The 26,219-nt window shown below is 41.9% G+C and overlaps 2 protein-coding genes and 1 long non-coding RNA gene across 8 annotated transcripts in view; 1 reads left to right on the forward strand and 2 right to left on the reverse strand.

The window, feature by feature from the left end:
* Positions 1–178, reverse strand: part of usp54 (ubiquitin specific peptidase 54) — an 89,006-nt gene extending 88,828 nt beyond the window's left edge. For 3 of the 6 annotated variants that reach the window (XM_033012707.1, XM_033012706.1, XM_033012710.1), the window contains exon 1: positions 1–171. The gene's annotated coding sequence lies outside the window, so the exon portion shown is untranslated. The other 3 variants (XM_033012709.1, XM_033012712.1, XM_033012711.1) reach the window with 3 other exon arrangements.
* Positions 162–22,176, forward strand: LOC116966454. The gene is made up of 5 exons (XR_004410024.1): positions 162–275; positions 4,918–5,037; positions 13,924–14,100; positions 14,677–14,754; positions 20,810–22,176. It is a non-coding gene; the product is annotated as an uncharacterized LOC116966454 (long non-coding RNA).
* myoz1 (myozenin 1) overlaps positions 13,258–26,219 on the reverse strand; it is a 15,155-nt gene continuing 2,193 nt past the window's right edge. Inside the window, exons 4-6 of the mRNA XM_033012713.1 lie at positions 24,427–24,679; positions 22,604–22,787; positions 13,258–13,836 (exon numbers count right to left, since the gene is read on the reverse strand). Of these exons, the coding sequence (XP_032868604.1) occupies positions 13,605–13,836; positions 22,604–22,787; positions 24,427–24,679 (669 nt within the window). The 3' untranslated portion in view covers positions 13,258–13,604. The remainder of the gene's footprint in view (positions 13,837–22,603; positions 22,788–24,426; positions 24,680–26,219) is intronic.

The raw sequence follows: 26,219 nt of genomic DNA on the forward strand, positions 1-26,219 counted from the left end.
CTGTTAAGATGGACGCGCTCCGCCTGTCGGCTCGTCCGCCCGCAGCGCCGGTGCGAATGCGATGGCCAGGACCGGCGGGGAAAGCATCGCGAGACGTGGCGGCCGTTGGCCCGCAGCGCGGCGCCCGCCTCTCGCGAGCGGACAGAGCTTTGGCGCGGACGGACGGACGGCGCGGACTGTCGTGAGGGAGGGAGAGGCGGTCGCAGCCATGCGAGGGGGACAACGCCGCCGCACAACAACAACAACAACAACAGCGATGGAGGCAGAGACACAAGGTGCTGGAATAAATCAGCGGCATCTCTGGAAGGAATGGATGCACAGTGAAATGGCGAATTCGCCATAAATAGGAATGGCGAATAGTCAGTGATAAGAGTGGACGTGGAAAGGATGTTTCCACTAGTGGGAGAGTCTACTCTAGAACCAGTGATAAGAGTGGACGTGGAAAGGATGTTTCCACTAGTGGGAGAGTCTACTCTAGGACCAGTGATAAGAGTGGACGTGGAAAGGATGTTTCCACTAGTGGGAGAGTCTTCTCTAGAACCAGTGATAAGAGTGGACGTGGAGTGGATGTTTCCACTAGTGGGAGAGTCTACTCTAGAACCAGTGATAAGAGTGGACGTGGAGTGGATGTTTCCACTAGTGGGAGAGTCTTCTCTAGGACCAGTGATAAGAGTGGACGTAGAAAGGATGTTTCCACTAGTGGGAGAGTCTACTCTAGGACCAGAGGTCATGTCATAGCCTCAAAATTAAAGGACGTTGCTTTAGGACAGAGAAGAGGAGGATTCCCTTATCATGTATCTGTCCACTGTAAATGGACTGATTGTAATCACAAGGGCCACATCTAACTCCCTCTTAAATATAGCCAATGAGGCCAGTTCATTGGCTATATTTAAGAGGGAGTTAGATGTGGCCCTTGTGGCTAAAGGGAGGGATGGGTGGGTATGGAGAGAAGGCAGGTACAGGAAACTGAGTTGGATGATCAGCCATGATCATATTGAATGGCGGTGCAGGATCGAAGGGCCGAATGGCCTACTCCTGCACCTATTTTCTATGTATTGTCTTTCTACTGACTGGTTAGCACGCAACAAAACGCATTTCACGTGGCAATAAACTAAATTGAACTGAATTTCTTTAGTCAGATGGTGGTGAATTTGTGGAATTCTTTGCCAGAAGGTTGTGGAGGCCAAGTCAATGGATATTTTTACGGCAGAGATAGATAGATTCTTCATTACGGGTGTCAAGGGCTATGGGATGAAGGCAGGAGAATGGGGTTAGGAGGAAGAGATAGATCAGCCATGATTGAATGGCGGAGTAGACTTGATGGGCTGATTGGCCTAATTCTGCTCCTATCACACAACCTAATGGATGATGTTTCAGGTCAAGACCCTTCTTCATACCCTGTCCCACTGAAATATCTTTTCAAAATCCATAAACAGAACTGCCCTAGCAGACACACTGTTTCGGACTACTCCTGTCATTTCATTTACAGAATTTCAGTTGAGTATTTTCATCCTTTTCAAGTTTTAATTCTGATTTCTAGCTTTCAGGTTTTTCGACCATACACTCTTCATCTTCTGCTGAGCTTTAAATAAAGCATGGCATCCCTGGCTTTCAGCTTGTAATCAGTGCTGTTACTGGGTTACAATTAGAGATGAGCTTGGAAACCTCTCCCAACTAGAGTACATTTTATACAAGAAAACGACACAAAGTGCTTGAGTAACTGAAACCTAAGCGTCTTAACATTGATTTATTTGGGACTAATTTATTAATAAATATACATATTTTAACTATATACACATATATTTCTACAGCTGTGATAAACTTAGTTATAGCTCATAAAAGATTTTGAATAATAATGTGCAAAGTTTGTGTTCCCTTTTATAGTCTGCGTCTGCACTTTTACAAGATCTTCTTGCGAAGGCGTGCACAGCCTAAAGTTGTGGGTCAACTTATTCTATTTTATCTATTTCTTTGTGCATGTCGGGTTGATTGCATTTGGGTTGATAGTCGAAACAGGGTGGACCACATGTAGGTTTTAATCTCCCACCCCACTTTTACAAGATGTTAATCTATTTAAATTTGCGTTACAAACTGTAATTTTAGGATAATTTTTTTTAATTGCTCTGACTGCATTAGCTGAAGTTTATAATGCTTCTCTAGTTCTAACCCGTTTTGAATTAATTTGTACTTAGCCATAACTCAGAGTTGGAATATATAACTTCAACAACTGTATTAAAGCTATTCCTGACACTAAATCACATGTTTGTTTTTTATTGGTATCACCTGACAACGCTATGATGACAAATTCAACTCTTTTAAGTACATCATTAGCAATTAAATGTCGATTCTATTCTGATGACTCAGCTTCTCACCCGATATGCTGGCTGAGTTTAGCTTCCATTTGGCACAGTCACAAACCACATTCTGTGTCTGGTTTGAAAGAGCTTCTGTCATGATTCTGACTATTCTGTGATCAAAGCTGCAGGAAGTTTTTGGGTCTTGATTCAAGGTCAAATCACAATCAAACCACAGAACGAAAAAAATTCCTTTGATCCATTTCAAAGTTCTTCTTACATAATATTCATTTGAGACATTTACTTCCAGAGGCAAAATAACAATTTGGCAGGTGTCCTTAAGCTTTAAATATAACTAGACCAAGTGCAGACCCGTTGGGTCTGTATCCCCAACGGGTTATGCAGCGGCAGGGGGGGGGGGGGGGGCTGCGGCATCACACTCACATTAACCACCCCCCAAACACACAGGTGGGGGATGAGAAGAGGGAGGGAGCGGAGAGGAGGAGGAGGAAACGGGACAGATTTGGGAGGGAAAGGAGAGCTGAGTAGGGGGTGAGAGAGGGGGATGGGGAGAGAGATGTGAGGGAGGGGGGGATGGGGAGGGAGGGGAGGAGGGAGGGAGAGGGGTGGGGGGAGAGGGGAAAGAGTGGGGAGGGAGAGTGGAGGGGGAAGGTGGAAGAGTGGGGAGGGAGGAGGAGAGGGGTAGGGGGAGTGATGGAAGAGGGACAGAGGGGTAGGAGGAAGGGGGCGGGTGGAGAGAGGGAAGGGGGTGGGGTAGAGAGGGAAGGGGGGTGGGGAGAGAGTGATGGGAGGGAGAGGGGTGCGGAGAGGGAAACATAGAAATTAAGTGCAGGAGTAGGCCATTCGGCCCTTTGAGGCTGCACAACCATTCAATATGATCATGGCTGATCATTCAACTCAGTATCCTGTACCTGCCTTCTCTCCATACTCCCTGATCCCTTTAGCCACAAGGGCCACATCTAACTCCCTCTTAAATATAGCCAATGAACTGTCCTCAACTACCTTCTGTGCCAGTGAATTCCAGAGATTCACCACTCTCTGTGTGAAAAATGTTTTTCTCATCTCGGTCATAAAAGATTTACCCCTTATCCTTAAACTGTGACCCCTTGTTCTGGACTTCCCCAACATCTGGAACAATCTTCCTGCATCTAGCCTGTCTACCCCTTAAGAATTTTGTACGTTTCTATAAGATCCGCCCTCAATCTTCTAAATTCTAGCGTGTACAAGCCGAGTCTATCCAGTCTTTCTTCATATGAAAGTCCTGACATCCCAGGAATCAGTCTGGTGAACCTTCTCTGTACTCCCTCTATGGCAACGATGTCTTTGAGCATTGGGCATTGTGACATCAAACGATGGAACGTTCACCAGGTGCTGGGGCTCCTGCAAAGGCATATGTAAATGATTCCATTCCGATTGGGCATATGTGAACATTGGGCATTGTGACATCACACGATGGAACGTTCACCAGGGGCTTGGGCTGGGGCTGCTTCTATGGGTGAGATGCAAGTTTTCTTTTTAAATATTGGGGGGAGAAGAGGGATTTGATTAAAAATGTGTACATAAACACGACAAAATGTAATCAGGAGTTTCTATAAGATCCCCCCTCAATCTTCTAAAATCTAGCGAGTACAAGCCGAGTCTATCCAGTCTTTCTTCATATGAAAGTCCTGACATCTCAGGAATCAGTCTGGTGAACCTTCTCTGTACTCCCTCTATGGCAACGATGTCTTTGAGCATTGGGCATTGTGACATCACACAATGGAACGTTCACCATGGGCTGGGGCTCCTGCAAAGGCATATGTAAATGGATCCATTCCGATTGGACATATGTGAACATTGGGCATTGTGACATCACACGATGGAACGAATCAAAAGGAAGAAAGGCAGCCGGCAGCCGGACGGACGGACGGCAGGCGGCAGCCACAGACTTTTATATAATAACTAGACCAAGTGCAGACCCGTTGGGTCTGTTTTCCCAACGGCGTTTGGGGGGGGGGGGTGTTTGGGGGCGGCTGCGGCAACACACTCGCATTAACCACACCCCATATAATAATAGATAGATAGATAGATAGATAGATAGATAGATAGATAGATAGATAGATAGTTTAAATAAAGTAGTACTTGACGCCTTGGTGGTATATAGCTCATCACTTAAAGGGCCCATTATTCAAGGAGGAGTTCAGTCAGTGAATGCCATGACGTTACCCGGCTGTGGTCTGCTGATTTAATCTGTTCTTGTCTGTATCACCCAAATATGTGGGAGAAATGTGGAATCCATGACCACAGAGAATGGTTCTGGCAAATAACACAGTTGCATTCTTGGCAAAATGATTAAGAAGAAAAAAATGGAAGGTCTATAGAAAGGACGCAGTGAAGAGTGTCAGGTGGAGGCTTATGTATAGAGCATGAACTTTGGGTCAAATAGCCTGTTCTTCATCTATCAATTTCATGTAACTCCATGTAAATCATCCATAGCTATGTTCAGAATAAATTAGATGATTCACTGTTGTATAACCTCAAGTAAGAGAGGACAAAGCAAAGGTGCATCTTGTACAACATATAGCCTTAATTTTAAAAATAGGTTTGACTCTTTGAAATTCAGGACTGAAATGAAACTATTCAAGACTGGGGATGGAAATTTTTGGACGCTTTGGGAGTCTAAGACTGGGATTTTGGAGCATAGTGGATACGAGGTACAGAATCAGGAAATAACGAAGGAGAGGTATGGCCAGATGGTCTGTTTTTAATGTGTTTTCTTTATTGATGCTTTTCTGCATCATCTGTTTTTATTTTAGTTTCCTATGTCTGCATTTTTATTTGTTAATCAACTTATCCAGTAACCAACTATTACTTTGTCTTCATCACATTGCACATCTTCTTTATCCAGTGAATGAAGAATTGATTTTTAATCAATGAACTCACAGTAATTATTTCTTGAACATTATTCACTGAGTGAAGATGTCTTCTTTATAAACGCTGGTCGTCAAACACCAGAGAACTCAAATAAAATGATATTGAGCTAATGATATTTTAATTCAATGTAACTCCAACTGCAGATCGTGGGTTTTTCATGGATGGGAAATTCACTCCATTCACTATGTCTCTGAAGTTGTATTATTCTACTGATGAATCATTAGTACTTGATTTATATGTGAATTTTCATTAAGATCAATCTTTGCAATCAATTCAAGACACTATTGTATTAAGGACATACTCGACCATTTTACTCGCTAATCAACTTTTTGTAACCTGCAAGACTCTTTGTCACATTAATATTGCAAGGTGAATGTTACTCGTCAATTAACATCAGGCAAATTAAACATTGAATCTATTCCTACTCTGGCAATAAAGATAAAGAAATCCAAACTCGGGTCTAAGACAGTTCTTCAAGTCGCACATGGAATGTTTCACCTTGGTTACCTTGTTTTGAATAAAATTTGCAAACTGGTTTCGGGTATTTTTGAACTAGCCTCCACCACAATGTCTACGTTTTTTTTTGCCCTTGTAATGTTAATTGCCCATTCCTGTCTCGGTTCTGCTGAAATCTCCACCTTTTTCTCCTTCTCTGGAATAAACCTTTCTAGTATTTTATTGGCTGACCCCGTTATCCACTTCCATAGATTTAAACTCATCTAAATGTCTGTCTCGCATTATCCTCTTTGCTCCATGCCCACCATATCTACTGAAATACATTGGCTTCTAGTAAGACAAAGTTTGTTTTAAACATATCCCTCCTCTCCTGTGCCCCTTCCACCTAAATTCTCTTCCGTCTGGCTTTACATTTCACTCTTCTTAACGGACCGCTTTTTTCTCCTTGCCTTCTGCCTTTATCTGTATCTACACCCATCTGCCAATCACTCACCCCTCGCCTGTATTAATCTATCATTTGCCAGGCTTTGCCCCACCCCTACCTCTCTTTTCCATATTTTTCCCCCCTACTCCATCAATCTGAAGAAGGGACCTGAAATGTCATCTGTCCATTTCCTTTCTCAGATGCTGCCTAGCCCGAATTCCACCAGCACACTGTTTTTGCTCAATATTCTAGCATCTGCAGTCTCTTGGTGTCTCCTTATGATGTCTTTCTTCCTTGATTTTATATCCTTCGAGGGGCTATGTTTAAGATTTCCACAACGTTATCAGGTTAACCTGCTGGCCCTCTAAATGGTATCCAGTCCATTCTTTGTTAATCCACCATTAGTGGCTTTGCTTTCAAGGTCAAGGTCAGATTATTGTCACATGTATCAATTAAGGTACAGTGATATTTGGGTTGCCCTACTAAGTGAAAATCAACAAGACACACAACCACATAAAAGTTAACATAAGCATCCACCACAGTGAATTCCACATTCCTCACTGTGATGGAAGGCAATAAATGTTCAATCTACTTCCTCTTTGTTCTTCTGCGGTCGGGAAGATCAAAGCCCCTGGAGCCGACGATCGAAGCTCCCGGTGTGATCGAAACTCCTGCATCGGGGCTGTTCAAACTCTCTCCGCGGCATGGAGCTCCGAAGTCGGCCTCTTACTAGAGACCACAGGCTTCACGATGTTAAAGCCTACAATTCCTGTCCTCAGACTAGTTTACCTCTCCACTGCTCTGAAACTTTTAACAGCTTTTTTAACACTCCTCCTCTTTAACCAAGTATTTAATCAACTCTAAATATCTTCTCTGGCTGGGTGTTTTTTCAGCGAATATATTTCTCTGAATAGGGTGTAGGAGAAATTAGATTCACCATATAATGTGATAATTTGAGACACAAATGCTGCCAAGCTTGGCTTCTTGAGACATGGGGGAATGCTCCACAAGAGACTGCAGTTTTGCGGGAGGTATTCTTTTGCCTGGGATATAGACCGAGGAGAGGCTGTGAATACAGCTTGATTTAGTGCAAGTGTTATAGGCAGGAGGCTGAAAGCAATTGTATGTCAGTGATCACTATTTCCGATCACAGCAGGATTTTGGGTCATCTTAGGCGTTTTTTCAAGGTCATGGGTGACTTGCTTCACAATGGATTCTAAGGTAACTGATTAGATCAATGTGGGATCAGCAGTCTTTACCCCAGATGGGGCAGCTAGTGCCTGATAATATAGAAACACTTCCTATGCTACCTTTCAGTAAAGGAGACATGATGAAATTCACCACTGCCTTCATTGAAAAGTGGCTCTCAAGGAAAGGGAAATGTACCTCATTTTCAGGGTCTCACCATGAACCATTTTTTTTTACCGAGGGCATGTGGCAAAGTGTGGCAGATTAGTAGAGTACCATTGCTTTGCAGATATTGTGTACAAAGCCCATTCTGTTCTTTACTTCAGTGGATTAATCAATAATGATTTGGTGCTAGACCAAGTACTAATGCACAATATCGCAGCCCTTTAGCTCAGCTACAAATGCTGAGCGACCTTGTGATGGTCGTGGACGCTAATACATTGGGTATTTTTAGAGCAGAGATTGATAGGTTCTTGATTCGTAAGAGTGTCAAAGACTATGAGGAGAATGGTGTTGAGAAGGAAAAATAGATCAGCCATGATCAAATGGCAGAGTGGACTCGATGGGCCGAATGGCTTAATTCTACTCATACAGCATGTCATATGTTCAGTCAAAGAAGAATGAAAATAATGATGGAAGATCGGTGCCAGTGTTTCATAGAGCATAAATGTTGTTTGCATACAGATGCTTCAGCCTTTATTATTTGGTGAAAATACTAGGAATGAACACGGACTCCCTGCCTAACTTTGGAAGCCTTTAGCAGCTGGATTTTTTTGTCACATGTTTGTCCTCTTTTTTTTTTTAAGTCTCTAATAAATCAGTAACAGAGTGAATTCCAAATAATATTGGGAGAGTAATAGTAATTTTTAGAACACAGTTAATTAATATATGCTATTTGGTTACGAGAGGAAATTTTCATTATTGTGACGTGCTGCCTTATCCCACTGAATAATCCGAGGAAATAATATGTAGCAGTGTCAGGCCCAATACAATTCAGTTCCAAACTTTCCAAAAGACCAGATTTTGCAGGTCGTGTTAGCAGCTAATTAGTTATGTCTTTTTTTAAGTGTAAGTTTCCTAAGCATTGTCAATTTATTATTTTCAGTCATTCTGCAACCCAACAGGTTTTGTTATGTGAATAATGCCCATTAGCCATCAATAGCTCCCCCTGCTGTTCCAATCCAAATAGCAACGACACATTGACCAAACATTCCAAACATCAGCCGACAAATGCTTCAAAAGGTTGTACTTACCAGTTTAAGTGAAAATTCCATCTTTTCCATCTATTCAGTACATGAGTGCCAGCGATAAGGCCAGAAAGCGCTGGAGACACTCAATAGGTTAGACAGCATTTTTAGAAATAGAAGTTTGGGGTCAGTTTTAATGAAAAGTCCAAATGAACTGCTCAGTGTACAAGTCTGAGGTTAAATCAACCATCATGAAATAGAAAAATCGACAATGTTTTCAGCCTTAACAGAAGTTTTGACTTGGCCATAAAAAGGAGTTGTTAATGGTCTGTGAAGCCCTCTGAAAATGGGAAGGGAATATCAAGCCAGAGGCTGATCATAAAATTAATCTGAAGGATTTGGTTGTTTAAAATTGATTGATCATGGAATTCTGAATTGGGAATTGTTCAGAAGATCTGCCTGTGGCAATTAAACTGTGAGACAGATTAGGGCTGGAAACAAACCTAGCGGAACAATGAAGAGATGAGAGAGAACGTGATTTCCCTGAAAACATATCTGGTTAAACCCAAGGCCTTATTGTAATAACCATGACCTGAACTACGGGCCTCGTGGTGGGTTACGTGCCGACATTTTGTAAAGGAGCTTAGAAATCAGTATAAGAGACGTAGTGAGCACACTGTGCTCTGAATAACACTGTGTTCACATTTTTTTTGCTTGGAATCATTGGTTAGTAAAAATCTTTTTGCACTTTTTCGTTCTTTTCTAGTAAATGTTACGTCTTGTTTACTATATAAATGTTTAAATTCCGTTAAACTTTCATTGCTTGTTGCTATGTTGTTGTAAAGTGTGTGCACTGTAGCGAAGGGAATCGAAAGTGATCTGGTCCCAGATAATGCCATCTCTCGTCGAAAGTATGCTCCTGTCTACACAGATGCTTTTGGTTCTGGACAAATTTTGAGTAAATTAACATCGAATTTGATGAAAGGTTACTATATTCTTCTTCATTTATGTATATTAAAAGAAAATGTAAATTTATAAATAATGCTTTTTTCTTGTTTATTTTTCAAATTTTGAAAGTATTAGTTTGGTCAAATTCTGGTCGATTTTGATCACAAATTAGCTCAAAAGGACCATATGTAGGCCCATTTTTAAGGCTGTGGTATTTTGTTATAATTTAATATCTTTCAAATTTGGCCACCCATGTCACAGTTTGGCAACACAGGGTTACCTACGAGGAAGTGCTGGACCGGTCTGGCTTCACAAGCATCGAAGCAATGATCATAAAGGCCTAGCTTCGATGGGACAGGCCATGTGATCCGGATGGATGAATCCCACATGTCTTGTCAACTCCTGTACAGAGTTCTGTCACGGGGTCAAAGGAACCCAGGACGCCCAATAAAACGGTTCAAAGACTGCATCAAGGACCACCTCCAGCATGCAGGCGAAGCCCACAAAATAACTGAAATCCTGTGCCAGTGACAGGACAGGCTGGCGTACAACCACTAGGAAGGTCAGCAGTTTTGAAGACAATCGTCAAAGCTGACTCGTTCGTGCCAGTGGCAGGAGGAAGGCTGCAGGCCTAAATCCTCCAACAACAGCCTTCCTGTGCCCCCACTGCTCAAACGTATGTGGCTCGCACAGCGGTCTCGTGAGCCACACTCAATCCCACAAGACATGAGACCGCACAACCATGCTATCGTCTATAACAAGCCACCACCATCCATAATAGGAATATGTAACAAATGGGTCTTTAGTGATCAGGTGTAATGCAAGAGGTGTATGATAGGCAGGCTTATAACAGACTGATCAGTAAAGTGTGGGTGGGATGGCTGGTATTAAGCTGGTATATTATGGATGTGTATAAGGGCTGGAGTGTTTACTACACTGGAGTGTTCGGTGGGCGGCGCGACTTTCGTCAGCAGCGGCCTCTGCAGTCCGTCTGCGTTTTTATTATTTTATGTCTTTGTTTTTATGTAGTTTTTGTTATTTTTTGTTGGGGTATGTGTGTGGGGGGGGGGGGTGGGGGTGGTGTGGGGGGGAGGGGGTAACTTTTAAATCTCTCCCTGCACGAGACACCCGACCTTTTCTTTGTCGGGTCTCCGTTGTCGTTGGGGCCGCATCGAGGAGCGGCCTCCAACAGGAAGACCGGGGGCTCTGGTGCCGACTACTCACCTCACCGTCGCGGAGCTGGCCGAGTCCAGAGCGGGTGGAGCTGTGGTGGACGCTGCTGCGGCCCGACCCCCGGAGATTCGGTGGCTGCAACTGCGGGTCTGGCGGGCAGCACCGGGAGCCCGCGGGTCCCTGGAGGGAGACCGCTTTTCGGGGCTTCCGCAACGGCGACTTCTCCCGCCCGAGTTGCGGGGTTGAAGAGCTCCTGGAGCGGGGCCTTACAGCACCGCCCCGCGCGGCTTGGAATGGCCGCGGGACTGCGAGCGCACGCCAGGGGCTCTAACACCAAGACCCGGTGCGCGACCTTGCATCACCCGGCGTGGCTTTAATGGCCGCGGGACAATTCGCCATCGCCCGCCGGGGGCTTTGACTTTGAATCTGACATCGGGGGGGAGAGTGCAGTGGAGAGAGAAGTTTTTTTGGCCTTCCATCACAGCAATGTGATGGATGTTTATGTAAATTATGTTGTGTCTTGGGTCTATTTGTTTGTAATGTATGGCTGCAGAAACGACATTTCGTTTGGACCTCAAGGGGTCCAAATGACAATAAATTGAATTGTATTGTATTGTATTGTATTGTAATTCTATTACTACGCAGTCAATTCCATTGCTTATTTTTAAAGATTCCCTCAGCCAAAATTACAGCTTTTCTGGTTAAAATTCCTTCTATATATTTTTTAACAGTGCCTTGAAACCTAAACTCGTAGCTATTTTCATTGGAATGTGGGAATGACTTGAAGGTCAGGCAGTATCCATTTTAGCTCTTGTTTGTTAATGTTTGAATTGTGCAAGTCCAACATTTCTGTGTTGCAACAGTGTTACCTTGACAACTGATTCCTGCAACACAATACGTTTCTTTTATTGTTGGAGAATCATTTTTTAAGAACAAATGACTGACTCTTGAGGTTAACTAAATAGAATGTGCAAATATCAAATTGAACCATGAATTAACTGGTTTAAGCACCTACATGTATCACATGGACCTTTATGTCAGTATTTGAAGTTAGGTCCCCCGTTTATGGACCACTGATCTATGTGGGATTTATCAGCACCAGCTCTCTTCAACATCTCTGCATCCTATGAGATATTCTAATGTCTGTTGCATTTCCTTGGATCTCTTCCCTTGGTCTCATTTTAATTTCACTTACCAACAGAGTTGATCTTCATTGAGTTCTGCACAATGGAACTGGTCCTTCCCATGACATGCTCAGTAGAACCAATTTACAGCGAGTGAATGTTTTGAGAGATTAACCATTTAATTTAACTGTGCAGTTACAACACACTGCCTATTCACATTAACTATTTATCATATTTTTTCTGGCTCTCGTTTTGAAGCTTATTCATTGATGACCATTTTTCTGTCCACAGCTATTAACTTTTGGTAGTGATTTGAGTGTATAAAATGTATGCTGTATAAAATTAATGCACATTTTGCGTAGACAGTCAGAACTTTTTTTTCTCAGGGTGGAAATATCAAATGCTAGCTTAATGGTGAGAGAGGCAAAGTTTAAAGGAGGCGTGCTGGGCAAGTTTTTTTTTTACACGGGGACAGTGGTGAGTGCCTGGAATGCGCTGCTGGGAATGGTAGTTAAAGCAGATATGATACTGGTGGTTAAGAGACTTTTGGATGGACACGTGAATACACAGGGAATGGAGGGATATGGATCACATGCAGATAGATTAGAGGTGGTTTGCATCATTTTCAGCACAGACATTGTGACACAGACAAAGGGTCACTTTCGTGTTATATTTTGATTTATTTCATAGTTGCAGAGAACTTGTTGCGGGTGATAGTGCAAAACCATACTGAAACAGTCTGAGGCTGAGACTTTAGCGTGACATGGAAAGGTGATGCTTTGGATCAGGACTATAGACTATAGACAGACAATAAACAATAGGTGCAGGAGTAGGCCATTCCGCCCTTTGAGCCAGCACTGCCATTCAATGTGATCGTGGTTGATCATCCACAATCAGTACCCTGTTTCTGCCTTCGCCCAATTTAGCTTTCTCTTGAAAGTATCCAGAGATCCGGCCTCCACCGCCCTCTGGCAGAGAATTCCACAGACTCACAACTGTGTGAAAAAGTGTTTCCTTGTCTCCATTCTAAATGGCTTACCCATTAGTGGGGAGGGATGTAAGTTAGAAGAGATACAGGTGAGGGGGTTGTGATAGGCAGATGGTTGGAGAAAGGTCAGGGATGAAAAAGCAAAAGGTGCGAGATAAGGATTGAAGAGTTGTAAATTGTGAAGCCACAGGATCGACTGCAGGTGGAATGAGACGGAGAGGGGAGAAATGTGTGTGAATCTAGGTGGGACACAGGGAAGTGAGGGGAAGGGGGAGAAAAAGGGTGGGGGGGGGGGTGTGGGCTGTTGGGTAGGTACCAACAATTTGAGAATTCAATGTTCATACTGTTGGGTTGTAAGTTTTCCATCTATGCAAATAGAATAGCGACACCTGGCATGCCAGTGATTTTTCTTCTAGAAGGTAGGATCTAGTATTGTATTGCTCTAGCCATAAACTGGGAAAATTGCTTCCAATGTAAAGTATCACAACCTGTAACTGTTCTTCAAACAGCCTGAGTGAATTTGTACAGAAAAATAATAGACTGATTTTGTTAACATTTTATTTCATTTAGAAAATATTTGCCCAACAATAAATAGAGGCATCTGTAAGGCATAAATGTATATCCACCATATTTGATTTTATTTAAATAATGTGGATCCCATGTGTCACAGGAACCCAAAAAGTTGTTCTAGATCAGTGTACAGTAAAGTTACAAAATGTGTTGATAATGTATGGGGGGGCGAAGCAACCAGCTTTTAAAGAATACACATTTTATGCGGTGATGATTATAGCCAAGTGTCACTTCTAATCCAATATTTTCCAAGTGCTCCTGAGCACTCACCAACTGAGTGCTTGAAACAGATGGCTTCAAGGCACTTTTCCAAGGCCTCTACAAGTCATCAGTTTCAGCGTTAAACTCGAGATCTATTCCAAGGTTAACCAAATTCTCTGTGCTTGTTGGAGTCCAGCCCAGAGGGGTCCTGTTAAAATTAGGTCGAGTGCTGATATCTTGGTGGAACACAACCATGGGCTCGAAGTCTGGAAGAGCTGCCTCAAATTCTGGGAGCTGAAACGTCATCAGTTTTGCTGCCTTATCAAACCCTCCATAGGGCATTGCAGTTCTGCAAGGGATTTTAAACATGTTTGAGTTTAATTATTACATCGGACAATATTTTAAATTGACTCCTGATCTTTCTTTCATCCTTTAGGAATAATAACATTCTGTCCTCATTTGAAATGTAAACAAGTCAGCAACAATAACAGGCAAGAAAAATAATGAACAGAAATATTAACAGGATGAATGTGAAAGGATGCTCATTTGGAGCATAAAGTTCTTATACGGATACAAAGGAGCAAATAGGAAGCACCTGTATTGCAGCTTCAAGGTAAATAGGTGCAAAGTGATTTTAAAGTACATCATTTACAAAAGTAACAAATATATTAAAAAATCAGATGCCCCACGATTCTAATATCTCCATTCATTGAAAGTGGCCATTGCTAACACAATGTCAGCACTTATTGTCCTTCACTAATTGCCCTTAAGTCAAGATGGTGAATCACCTTGATGTGCTGTATCATGAAAGTACTCCCACAGTACCATTTAATATGGAATTGAAACATTTAAACCTCAGTAGCAATGAAAAAAATACAAAATATTTCCGTGAGAACGGTTTATCATTTGGAAGGGAACGTATCGATATTGTACATAGCTATGTAAATACGTTCCTTGTCATTATTGGTGATGAGGTATTAGATTTATAAGATGCTGTTCAAAGTAACCAAATTGAGTAATTACATTGCATTTTGAAAATGGTGGCAGCGGTGGAAGGAGGGAATGATTATATAATAATATGTCAATCCAACACCCTGTTTTGTCTGAGATAATATTGAGCTCCTCAGGTGTTGATTAAGCAACCCTCATCTGTAAATATTCCACAATGTTCCTGACTTGTGTTTTGCAGATGGCGGAAAGGTTTTGGGAGTCAGGATGTGATTCATTCACTACAGGATATTTAACCTTAGATCTGTTTTTCATTTATGTGAGTGGTCTCGCTGAATTTCTAGTAAATGGTGATTCCCTAGGCTGTTGATCCTGAAGAACTGTGATAGCAATGTCACTGGATTTCAAAGTTGTGGTTAGATTGTCCCACGTTGGAGATGGTCATTCCTAATGAAGCATCTGAAAATAATTGTGCCAAGGGTACAATCTTATTGGAATCATGAGACTGTGATGATCATCTTACAGCAACTAAAGCCATCTTCCTGGAGAAGTATGGCTCCAAATGATGGAGCATTTTCCTTTGATTAATGTTTCCCATGGCTAAATGTTAGTGGTTTACACCATTTACAGAGGCAGGATTGCAGAGAGTTGAGTTTGGCTGTTATTTACAAGACAACTGAACCATATTTTTGGCATTCATGTAGTTAATATTGCAACTTTGCCATGTTGGCAATTCGCTATGGTATGCCTAGTGCTATATCTGCCATACCCTTCCGCTCTCTTTACTGAACCCAGGCTGATCTCCTGGCTTGACTTTAATGGCAAAAAGACACTAAGTGCTGGAGTGATTCAGTAGGTCAGGCAGCATCTCTGGAGAATGTGGATAGGTGACGTTTCAGGACAAAAATCTTCTTCAACCAAAAGACATTGGAACAGAATTAAGCCATTCGGCCCATCGAGTCTACTCTGCTATTCAGTCATAGTTCATCTATTTTTCCCTCTCAACATTCTCCTGCCTTTTCCAATAACCTTTGATACCCTTACTAATCAAGAACCTATCAATCTCTGCTTTAAATCTCTAGGCGTCCACTGCCATTTCTGACAATGAATTCCACAAATCACCAGCCTTCGGCTAAATAAATGCCCCTCATCTCCATTCTAAAGGTATGTCTTTTTATTCTGAGTCTGTGCCCTCTGGTTCTAGACTCTCCCATTACTGGAAACATTCTTTCTACATCCACTCAATCTGGGCCTTTAGACTGATTGTCGTAGGGGGAAGAAAGCTGGAAGAGAGATGGGGGCAGGACACGGCCTGGCAAGTGATAGATGGAAGGTAGACACAAAATGCTGGAGTATGTATTCCATCTCTGGAGAGAAGGAATAGGTGACATTTCAGATCGAGACCCTTCTTCAGACTTCTCTCCAGAGATGCTGCCTGTCCTGCCTGAGTTACTCCAGCATTTTGTGTCTACCTTTGATTTAAACCAGTATCTGCAGTTCTTTCCTACACGTGATAGATGGCTATAGGTGAGGGCGGTTTCGATTGACAGTTGGTTGGATAAAGGCTAGCGATGAAAACATCAAAAGTATGAAATAAGGATAGAAGAGGCCCCTTCTTCAAACAAATGAGAACTTCTTCAAAGTAGGCACACATTGAGGAGAGTTTGCATTAGAGCAATAAAATGTAGACATAAGGAACTTCAGATGCCGGTTTACGAAAAAAGACACAAAGTATTGGAATAACTCAGCGGGTCAGGCAGCATCTCTGGAGAACATTGATAGGTGGTGTTTTGGGTTGGGGCCCTTCTTCAGACACGGAAATTAGAGACAGGAATAAATAATGCTATCTGAAGAAGGATCCCAACCCAAAATGTCACCTATCCATGTTCTCCAGAGATATTGCCTGTCCCGTTGAATCAGCACCTTGTGTATTTTTTTCTCTGGATTATTAATGTAAACCATTGGATTGTCATCCATTTATTTAATTCCGTACTACCACTACTTCCCACTATGGTGCCATTTTTGCAGAAATGCATTTGATATTTATTTTATTTTCCAAGGAGTCTGAAGTCCTTTAAGTGAGGCAGCTCTACTGGAAGAATGTGGATGGATTTCAAAACTAAGCCACCATATCCAGTGACACAGCTATATCAAGTCACAGGGCAACAGTCTAATTTAAGAATACTGATCAGGTCACACAGATATTAGAGACTTCTGGCAGTGTAATTTTGAAACTCTCATCATCTTTTCGACAGTTACATGCAAAACTGTTCTTTCATGTCCATATTACACTACATTCATTGGTGGCTACAAAATTAGCTCTGCTCACTCTGAGTCTGTATTTGTTAATCATCTTCTAGTTGAAGAGTGGACTGGTTATTGGCCAGCTGGTCTTTGTCGCAGAAGACAGTGCAATTTGGGCAACTGTTCGAAGCAACAAGACTTGTGACACAAGTACTTTCTCCACACATAATGTCTTTTACCCAAGCCGTCATCGCTACTACCACCACCTTCACTCTACCAATTTTCTTGGAATGATCTCTAGCAACTACCTGCACCTCCTTCAAGCTGCACATTGGATCTGAAGGTCATTCACCCTCTCAGACCTTTCCGATAATCAGTGAGAGTAGGACTGGCTTGTGACAACAGCCTCATATTTGACAATCCTTAATACCTTGTAACAGAAATTTACCAGTCAACTAACAACTGGCATTTGGCAATGTTTACCATATTGATGTGTTTCCTCACTCCATTCCCGGCTCTAATTCTGGTTGCTCATACAAATATAGACACCCGAAACAGGGCTTTCCATTATATTACCTAGTTTTGCTCAAAGAGGTCAAGAGAAATATGAAAACATTCCTGAAAGCAGGATCCTTTCTTCAGAAAACAGTGGTTCCACATTCTTTCCACAATCCAGTGTTTCATTCATTTTCAGGGTAGAATGAACTGCACCAGCAGAATGTCAAAATGTGGTGCAAAGGTTGGGATCAGGCGGTTCCATGCTGAACTTAGTGCTATGGCAAGGGATTGCTCTTGGGTCAGAAAATTGAGTACCCCATTCTGGTCTGAAGAAGGGTCTCGACCCGAAACGTCTCTCCAGAGATGTTGCCTCACCTGCTGAGTTACTCCAGTATTTTGTGTCTATCTTTGATTTTAACCAGCATCTGCAGTTCTTTCTGGACATTTTCTAACTGGAAAAGAACTTACAACAGGCTACCCAGGTCTGAGTTGGAGAAGTAGAGGAATAAGGGAGATAGAACATAAGTACCTTAGGCTACATTTACAATGCACCGGCTTACTTCACATGCATGTTAAATGAAAATGCCAACAGAAATAGCCTTAGCCTGCTCCCTAGACACCTCCACAGGGTAGATCGCCAATTTCTAAATGATTGAACATCTCAGGTGTAATGAAGAGCAAAAACATCCATCATAGATGCGTACAGCTACGCATAGAGTAATTATTTGGTACCAGGATCTGGCAACAAAAACAACAACAAAAACAGACTTGGTTGGGAGTTCCCTTTCTGCGGAGTTTAATGTTATAATGGAGCGATTGTTTCTCCTTTCTTTTTCCTTCTTTTCTAGGGTCTACTTTCTTTCTTTCTTTACTTCCTTCTCTAACTTCTTTTCTAAGGGGCTTTCTTTTCTCAACACTCTCTTGCACCTTCACGACTCTTGCGCACTTTCCTTACTTTCTTTACTTCTTTCTTTTTCTTAAAGCTTAAAAAATGAAGCGGTACAAAAAAAATGTATTAAGACATATGTGTTGTGTATTATTGTAACTTACCGTACTTCTAATAAAAATATTAAAAAATAAAATAAAAAAAATAAAAAAAAGAGTAATTATTTGTTAATATTCAGAATGTAATCATCATTTTCAAAGAGATCAAGGGATATGGATTTGGGCAAAAAAAGTGGATGAATGATATTTAATGTCAGAATTGAGAGCCTAAACAGCTTTCTCCTATTTCCATATGCAAGATATGTGTATTTCCTATGTTATAACTATCCATGAGCTGCCTGCCCAGATGGTAATTGGTGAAATATTAGTCACTTGACCAAGAGTAGTCGCTGAATTCGGATTAAACCAAAGATAGACACAAAATGCTCAGTAACTCAGCGGGACAGGCAGCATCTCTGATGTATGAAGTCTGAAGAAGGGTCTTTACCCGAAACGTCACCCATTCCTTTTCTCCAGAGATGCTGCCTGTCCCGCTGAGTTACACCAGCATTTTGTATCTATCGCTGAATTAGGAAATGGTTTTACTGATCTGGGAACACCACCTCATGCTGCTCTCAATGGATGGAGAGAGGGTTGAAATTGAAAGTCCAGAAAACATTAGCAGAGAGAACCATGCTGAATTGTTCCACAGTTTGTCTGTTTCTAAATTTGACTGAGGTCATTTAGCCCATAATTTCCCCACCACATATGAGAAACAATTTAGTCCCACTTTCCACCCTTTTCCAAAGAAAGCTGCATATCAATCTACTTCCAGTGTCTATCAATTTTTCTTTTAAAAGTTTGTATGGGACTAGCTCAAAGGATCCATATCTTCAAAGCCCTAATTGTAAAGAAGTATCCCCTCCATTCCCATTGCCATTGTTTTTAATCTGTTCATTTTGGCTAACCACCACACTGGCAGAAAAAATAATTCTCACTTCCTTATTGCACCACGGCTCTTTGCCATTTGGAACCCATGTTCCCTCCTGCTGTGAGCAGAACAGTCCCGGCACATCTAATTAGATAACAGATAAAGTACTTCATCATTGATAATTCTCTTTATTTCCTCCATATAGCTGACATGCTTCCTAAAGTCTGGCAGCAAGTATTTCAGCAATGACCTAAGAAGCAATGTATAAAAGTGTGGCGTTGCTTTGTTTTCATATTCAATGCAAAATAAGTATTCCATGGACTTTTCCAACCACCCTGATCAACTTCAGTACAAAGTGCTGGAATAACTCAGCGAGTCAGGCAGCAACTCTGGAGAACATGGATGGGTTCTCCAGAGATTCATGTTCTCTAGAGATGCTGCCTGACCCGCTGAGTCCTTTTTCGTTCCCTTGCACTTTGTGTCCTTGTTTGTAAACCAGCATCTGCAGTTCCTTGTTTCTACCCTGATCAACTTGCCCTGCATCCATCCACAAAGAGTTGTATCATTGATTCCCTGGTGTCCTCTGATCGAGCACATGCTCAAATCAAACCAAATTACACCGCTCCTCCAGGTTGTTATTCCCAAAGAGAACCATTTCACATTGATTTGCATACTGTATATTGGCTCACATTACCAAGATTCATATCAACTGTAAACTTTGAAATTAAATTCTCTGAACACAAATAATAAACAAAAAACATTGGTCCTACTATTAATCCCAGGAAAACTCCAATGCATATTTTACTTCATTCAGAAATAAAATCACCATGATCATTGCCTCCTATCTCAAGACAATTATGTGGCCATGTTATCTCTTTAAAAACATAAGTTTCAGTTTTTTGATTAATTCTGATGTGGTTACTCATGCACTTTGGTTACTCATGAAGTGCCTTTCGGAGGTCCATATGTGTATCTATTGTACTTGTTCACTGTCACTTCTTCAATCTCTTGGGTAACTCAATGCATGTAAAAACAATCATATACTAGCCTCTTGGAGGAATTCACTATAAGAAACCACTTTGGTGCCTGGACAAATTCTGTTAGAATTTGGAAGGAACCAAATGATGCAAATAAAGAAAAAGAGAGAGAAAACAAAACTTCAGTCGTTTACGTACCTTTAAACTTAGAGCAATGATACCACACAGAAGCAGGTCCTTCAGCTCATCGAGGCCATACCGATCATTAACCACACAATTTTGCACAACAGATTCTATCACTAACTTACACATTCATTTAATCTAATTAATCTAGCAACTTGCATGTCATTAAGATGTGGGAGAAAATCCAAGCACCAGAGAAAACCCCATGCAGTCAGAAGAGAACATCCAAATTCCACATGGATGGCGAGCAAGATCAGGATTGAACCTGGTCTCTGGTGCTAAGGCAGTGGGTCAACTAGCTGTGCCACTGTGCCTAATAGTTTCTCATGACTTTGAACACCTCAAATTAAACTGGGCCGCAACCTCTTCAGTTCCAAAGTAAACAATGCTGGCCTGACTGGTCTCCCCATGTAACTATAATTCTATAATACCAGCCTGGTAAAACCATAGTACATTTCCTCAGAACTCTTCTCTTGAGCTATCGCACCCTTTGTGATAGCGCCCTCTCCCTTGGGTGCAGCTCTGATCCCATTAACAGGCTGACCGACCAAGAGAGACCAATTCCAAGAATGATGGCTATCGGTTGGCCACTTTTTAGCTACTCTCTTCAAACCCAGGATTTCAAGCCAGAGAGGGAGATTGTGACAAGGGAGAGGATGAGAGAGGAAGCAGAAGAGAAAGTGGAAGAAGGAGAAGGAAGATGGGAGGAAGGGAAACAAAGTGGGCTGCCTCCCTCCCAGTTGTGTTCTCCTGTTGCAGATACGAGGAAGACTGAGCCACTGGGACAGACCCAAGACCACCAGTGCCACTGTGTAATTCAGATTAGACCATCATGAAAGAAGCCCTAATTAGCCAGCACCTCTACCTGTGGCTAAGACTGAGTGGCTAGGGCAAGCCTGAGTTGCCTGAATCTCTACCTGCCCACAGACAACGAGGGACTGCACCCACACACACACAGAGGCAAAGACTGGCTGCCGGAATAATCCAGATACCTCCAGTGCCGCCTCTCCAAACCCAACGTTGAGCTGCCAGGAAGAATCCTGTACCATCAGCAGCTCCTCTCGAGGCAGGGGCGAACTGCAGGTAGAAGCCTGAAATCGCCAAGCTTCCTCCCTCAAAGACCAGGCCTAAGCTGCTGGGACAAGCCCGAGATTGCCAACATCATCGCACGTGCACTCTGATGGCAAGGGTTAGTGCCCCCATGGAGTCCTGGACTTGCTTACCACTAATGGACTAAACCATGTGAGTTCACCCTATTGCGAGTGTCAATGTGGTCACTGGCGAACCATGGACCAGAATTGTACATAATACCCTAACTGTATCCTAAGTATTTTTTTTTCAGTTCCAGCATTGCCTTTCTACTCTTATACTGTCTGTCTGAAACACTTAAGGCAAGTATCACTAATCCCTACTTTATTACCTTCTGTTGACGTGCACTCCCAAAATCCCAGTTTTTCTCAACTTATTTTTTGTATACGCTATTTTTCATTGTGACCCCATTAGTTGTTTGCCCTATTCACAGGCATTATTTTACGCTAATCCTGACTGAATTACATTTGCCTCTTTTATGTCCATTAAACTTTCATGATCTCTATGATATTCTGCTTCACTATTTGCCCCGCTACCTGTTTTGGAATCATTGGCTGAGTCCACAATCACAGTTCTGCATTTAAATCCCAGATATCCATGTATGTTGCAAAGAGAAAGGAACCCTGTGAAATCTTTCTGTTGCAGCCCCCCAGTCACTTAAGCTTTAATACTCTTTCCTTTCTCCCACTGAAAAAACAATGTAATCCAAGAGCCACCATTTTTTTGGACCACGTAGTCATTCACATTATAATCAATCTGCCTTGTAGGGTTTTGTAAAATATCTGCAAAATTCTGTGAAAAGTACGTCAAAATCACTATCCTCATGCACACAGGGTGGTACAGTAGCGTAGCTGGTAGCGTTTTTGCCTCACAGCGCCATACACCCGGGTTCGATCCTGACCTCTGGTGCTGTCTGTGTGGAGTTAGCATGTTTTCCCTGTAACTGTGTGGGTTTCCTTCCCATGCACTGGTTTCCTCCCACATCCCAAACATGTGTAGGTTTGTAGGTTAATTGGCCTCTTGTAAAATTGTCCCTAATATGGGAGTGGAGGCGAAAGTGGGATTACATCGAAGTAGCGAGAATTGGGATTGAGCTAGGAGGATTTTCACTCCAGACAGAGTGGATTTCATACCCATATGCTACATCTGCCCCCACATCTCTCCCATCCTTTCTATCCATATCCTACTCCCTTGTCTTCATTTCCTGCAATTGGACAGATAATCAACCAAAGGAGATGAGGTTAAACATCTCCGTCAATGTGATTTAATTACAGGGTAACTAATTCTCACACCTTCTGTTCACTTTAAATCAGGAACCTCACCTGTTGAAACACTTGTAGGCATGAAGTTTGGTTGCAGAACCTGGTAACTGCATGTGAAGATTCATGGTGGACTTCAGATCCGCATCATTCCCCATGGCCTGTTCCCAGGGTGATAAGTAGGTTTTGATTACCGATGTGTGCTTTTTGCCTCCTGCTCCAGCTCCCTTCCCATCTTCACCACCACCTGTCGGGGAGCAAACAGCACAGTAAAAAATGAGCAGCTGAGCAATCATGCATTTAAACATGATGCCAGTTTAACATTCCTGATCGTGCCACTTTAACATTCACATATCCTGATCACCAGGAGACCAGAGACGAAAGATTACCAGTACCCATTAATGTGACTATACACAGTGCAATTGGATTTACACAGTCCCTGGGCATTTAAGGACAGAACATGAAATAGATGTTGGAGTAGGTTATATGATTCCAGGAATGATGGAATTGCCTTATGATGAAAGATTAAGTAAGATTTGCCAGTGTTAAGAAAAATGAGATGTGATTTAAGTGGGAAATTCTGACTGGGATTGACATGATAGATATAGCAACAGTTTCCTTGGTAAATCTAAAATGAGGCGGCCAAGTAATTGGGTATTTTTAAAGTGGCAATTGACAGATTCTTGATTAGTAAGGGTGTCAAAGATTATGGGGAGGAGGCAGCAGAATGGGGTTGCGATGGAAAGATAGACCAACTATGACTGAATGGCACAGTAGACTCGATGGACCGAATGACCTAATTCTGCTCCTATGATTTTTCAACTTTATGTCTAATTTCATTGGCTACTCATGAGTCAAATCATCAATATGGCTCCCTGAACACTTGAGACCAATTATCCGAGGGGGCCTGCAGCTAAATACAATCATAAGCAAGCTGTAGATTGATAATTCGTTTCCTATTCTCCAGAGAGTGAGGCCAAGGACCAAAATCTGGAGTTGTTGCGAAGCCTTTTCAGGTAGCTTGCTCAAGTCCCATCTGTCGATTGGCCTGCAGCACCTCGGCTCAAGGAGAAGACCCAACATTGTCTTCTCATTAGTTCAGCAGGGATTTAAATATGCCATTGTCACTGCCAGTCACACTCCCAACGATGTCCAGAAAAATATGCTTCCTTTTTGTTACCAATTGGTTGAAGGATAAGAATTGCTTCACTTTTCCCAAGTTCTTCACAAATAACAAATTCTATGAAAATCCTGATTTAAAAAAAAAAGCAATTCTGGAAAATATATGAAGCAGTTCAATCCATTCATAACTAAGAAACAATTCCAAAAGAAGTTAATTGGCTGCAAAATGTTGCTGGGATATTTTGAAGTTTTGAAAGACGCCATAAGATCCATTTTACTTCCTAACTTTGCATACATTGGTCTAGGTTAACATTACTGTTGCTGTTTCTTGGCCAGACAAATACAATTTTAATTAATTCAGTGCCTGAGCTTCATACAAGTTTTAAATTACTTTCAAATTGGTTAGCATCTTTATTTTCTGAGCAGCTCTGCTCACTGTGTAAAATGTAGACATGTCATCTAATACTCAAGCCACATGGATGCCTCATTCTCATTGGCATTTCCAAGCCTTCTGTAGACTGTGGGGTCACTAGAACGGTGACTCTTCGGAGATAGATTGATCTCTCTCACTCCAAGACACAACCCATTAATCCCTCCCTCTAATTCAAACATGTATCATGAGTTGAATTAGACTCTGACAGGTGAACAGCTTCAGAGAACCTCGCATGTTTACTGACAAGGCTCAAGTGTGATTTCCTCAGGTCTTCGACACTTTCTGCAAAGCTATTTGGTTTTGTTGGGGTGAATCTCGTTCACATGCTTACCATGAACCCCACTTCCCGCTGCACCTCCAGCCTCACCGCTTCCTCCTTCTCCTTGGCCACTTCCATGTTTTCCAATGATCCCGGAGACAGCAGCAAGATGCTGAGGTTTGGGGTATGGCGCTGGTGCTGTGCCCTTTCCATGTGTACCATAGTGGCTGTACCCACTTTGGAATTTGGAGTCCATTATCTGAACACCACCTGGCCCAGTCGTCAGCAGAACACCAGAGCCAGGAAGGTATTTCTGAAAGTTTTCCTGGAAAATTAAAATAGCAAAGAAAAAAAACAAGAAACTTTTAAACTTTTAAAAGGATTTGTGAAAGATATACTGTAAGTAGTGCATCCATTACCTCAATAGCTATTTATTTTAGCATTCTATTATACAAGCCATCGGACCAGGAAATAATCAGTCATTCACCCCATTAGTTGGCTTCATTCTAAATCTCTTGTGATGGTGAGGGTATTTAATTTCTCCCTTCATCATTCAGTATTATTGGAATGTTGTAGTATCTTCCACTATAAAAATGGGTGCAAAGTCTCCGTTTAATTCATCTGCCACGTCTTTCTACCTCAAAACTATTTGACAAGCTCATTCTTTAAGGGGCCACACGATCAGGGACTTCATTCTTCCTTTAAGAACCTGTAATTGTCCAGGTTTACTCTCCCATATATTTGCTCTCATAGTATATTTCCTCCATTTATTATAATGATTGGCCTCCTTTGCCTGATGCCGAATGTATTCCAGTCTTCAGGTCCATTGCTGATGTTTGCCTCTATATGTTTTCTCTTTAAATACCTTTGTTCAATTTCTTGGTTAGCTCTGCTTGGTTCATCCTTTCCATGGAAATGTTTCTCCTTACTATGATTAATCTGCTGAGTATTTATGAATTACCTTCTTACCCATTTGCCTTTATCATCAATTGTCTTCCCCATTAATTTATCAGTCCAGTCAACGATAGCCTATTAAATCCACATTCATTGCAATTCCTTCCTTTAAGTTAAACACAACTGTTTCTGACCCAAATTTCTCCTTCCCAAATTAATTACAAAATATTATCATACTATGATCTTTTACACTGTGGTTATTAATTAAAAACCTGCTACATTACTTATTATCAGATCCAAGGTGACCTGTTTTTTGCTGGCTCTGCAATATATTCTTCTAAAAAATGATCCCAAATGCACTCCATGAATTCATTCTCTCGACTCTTTTTTTCCAACTTTATTAATTCAATCTGCATGACACTCATAATTTCATATACTTCTATCCGGTCTCCCCTCAGCCTAATCCTCTTCTTGGATTAAAATTCTATACATTTTAATTTAGACCAAACCCAATATGGTGATAAAACTAATTTATGCATCAACTTCAAGAGAAAAGAAAATGAAAATAATACAAATTGGATATGGGTGAAAATGAGGCTGAATATCAGTCAGATGGATTAAATCAGACCGTGAGCATATCTGGCATGTTTGAAATTGTGATACAAGTTGGCATTGTGTAAAGTATGCTTGCAAAACATTCAACATGGCTTAAAATCAGGAGTGAATTTTATAATGCAGAGGGTACACAAAAATGCTGGAGAAACTCAGCGGGTGCAGCAGCATCTATGGAGCAAAGGAAATAGGCGACGTTTCGGGCCGAAACCCTTCTTCAGACGTCTGAGTCTGAAGAAGGGTTTCGGCCCGAAACGTTGCCTATTTCCTTCGCTCCATAAATGCAGCTGCACCCGCTGAGTTTCTCCAGCATTTTTGTGTACCTTCGATCTTCCAGCATCTGCAGTTCCTTCTTGAAC

The sequence above is a fragment of the Amblyraja radiata genome, chromosome 37 (genome assembly GCF_010909765.2).
Source record: "Amblyraja radiata isolate CabotCenter1 chromosome 37, sAmbRad1.1.pri, whole genome shotgun sequence".
NCBI lineage: Eukaryota > Metazoa > Chordata > Chondrichthyes > Rajiformes > Rajidae > Amblyraja > Amblyraja radiata.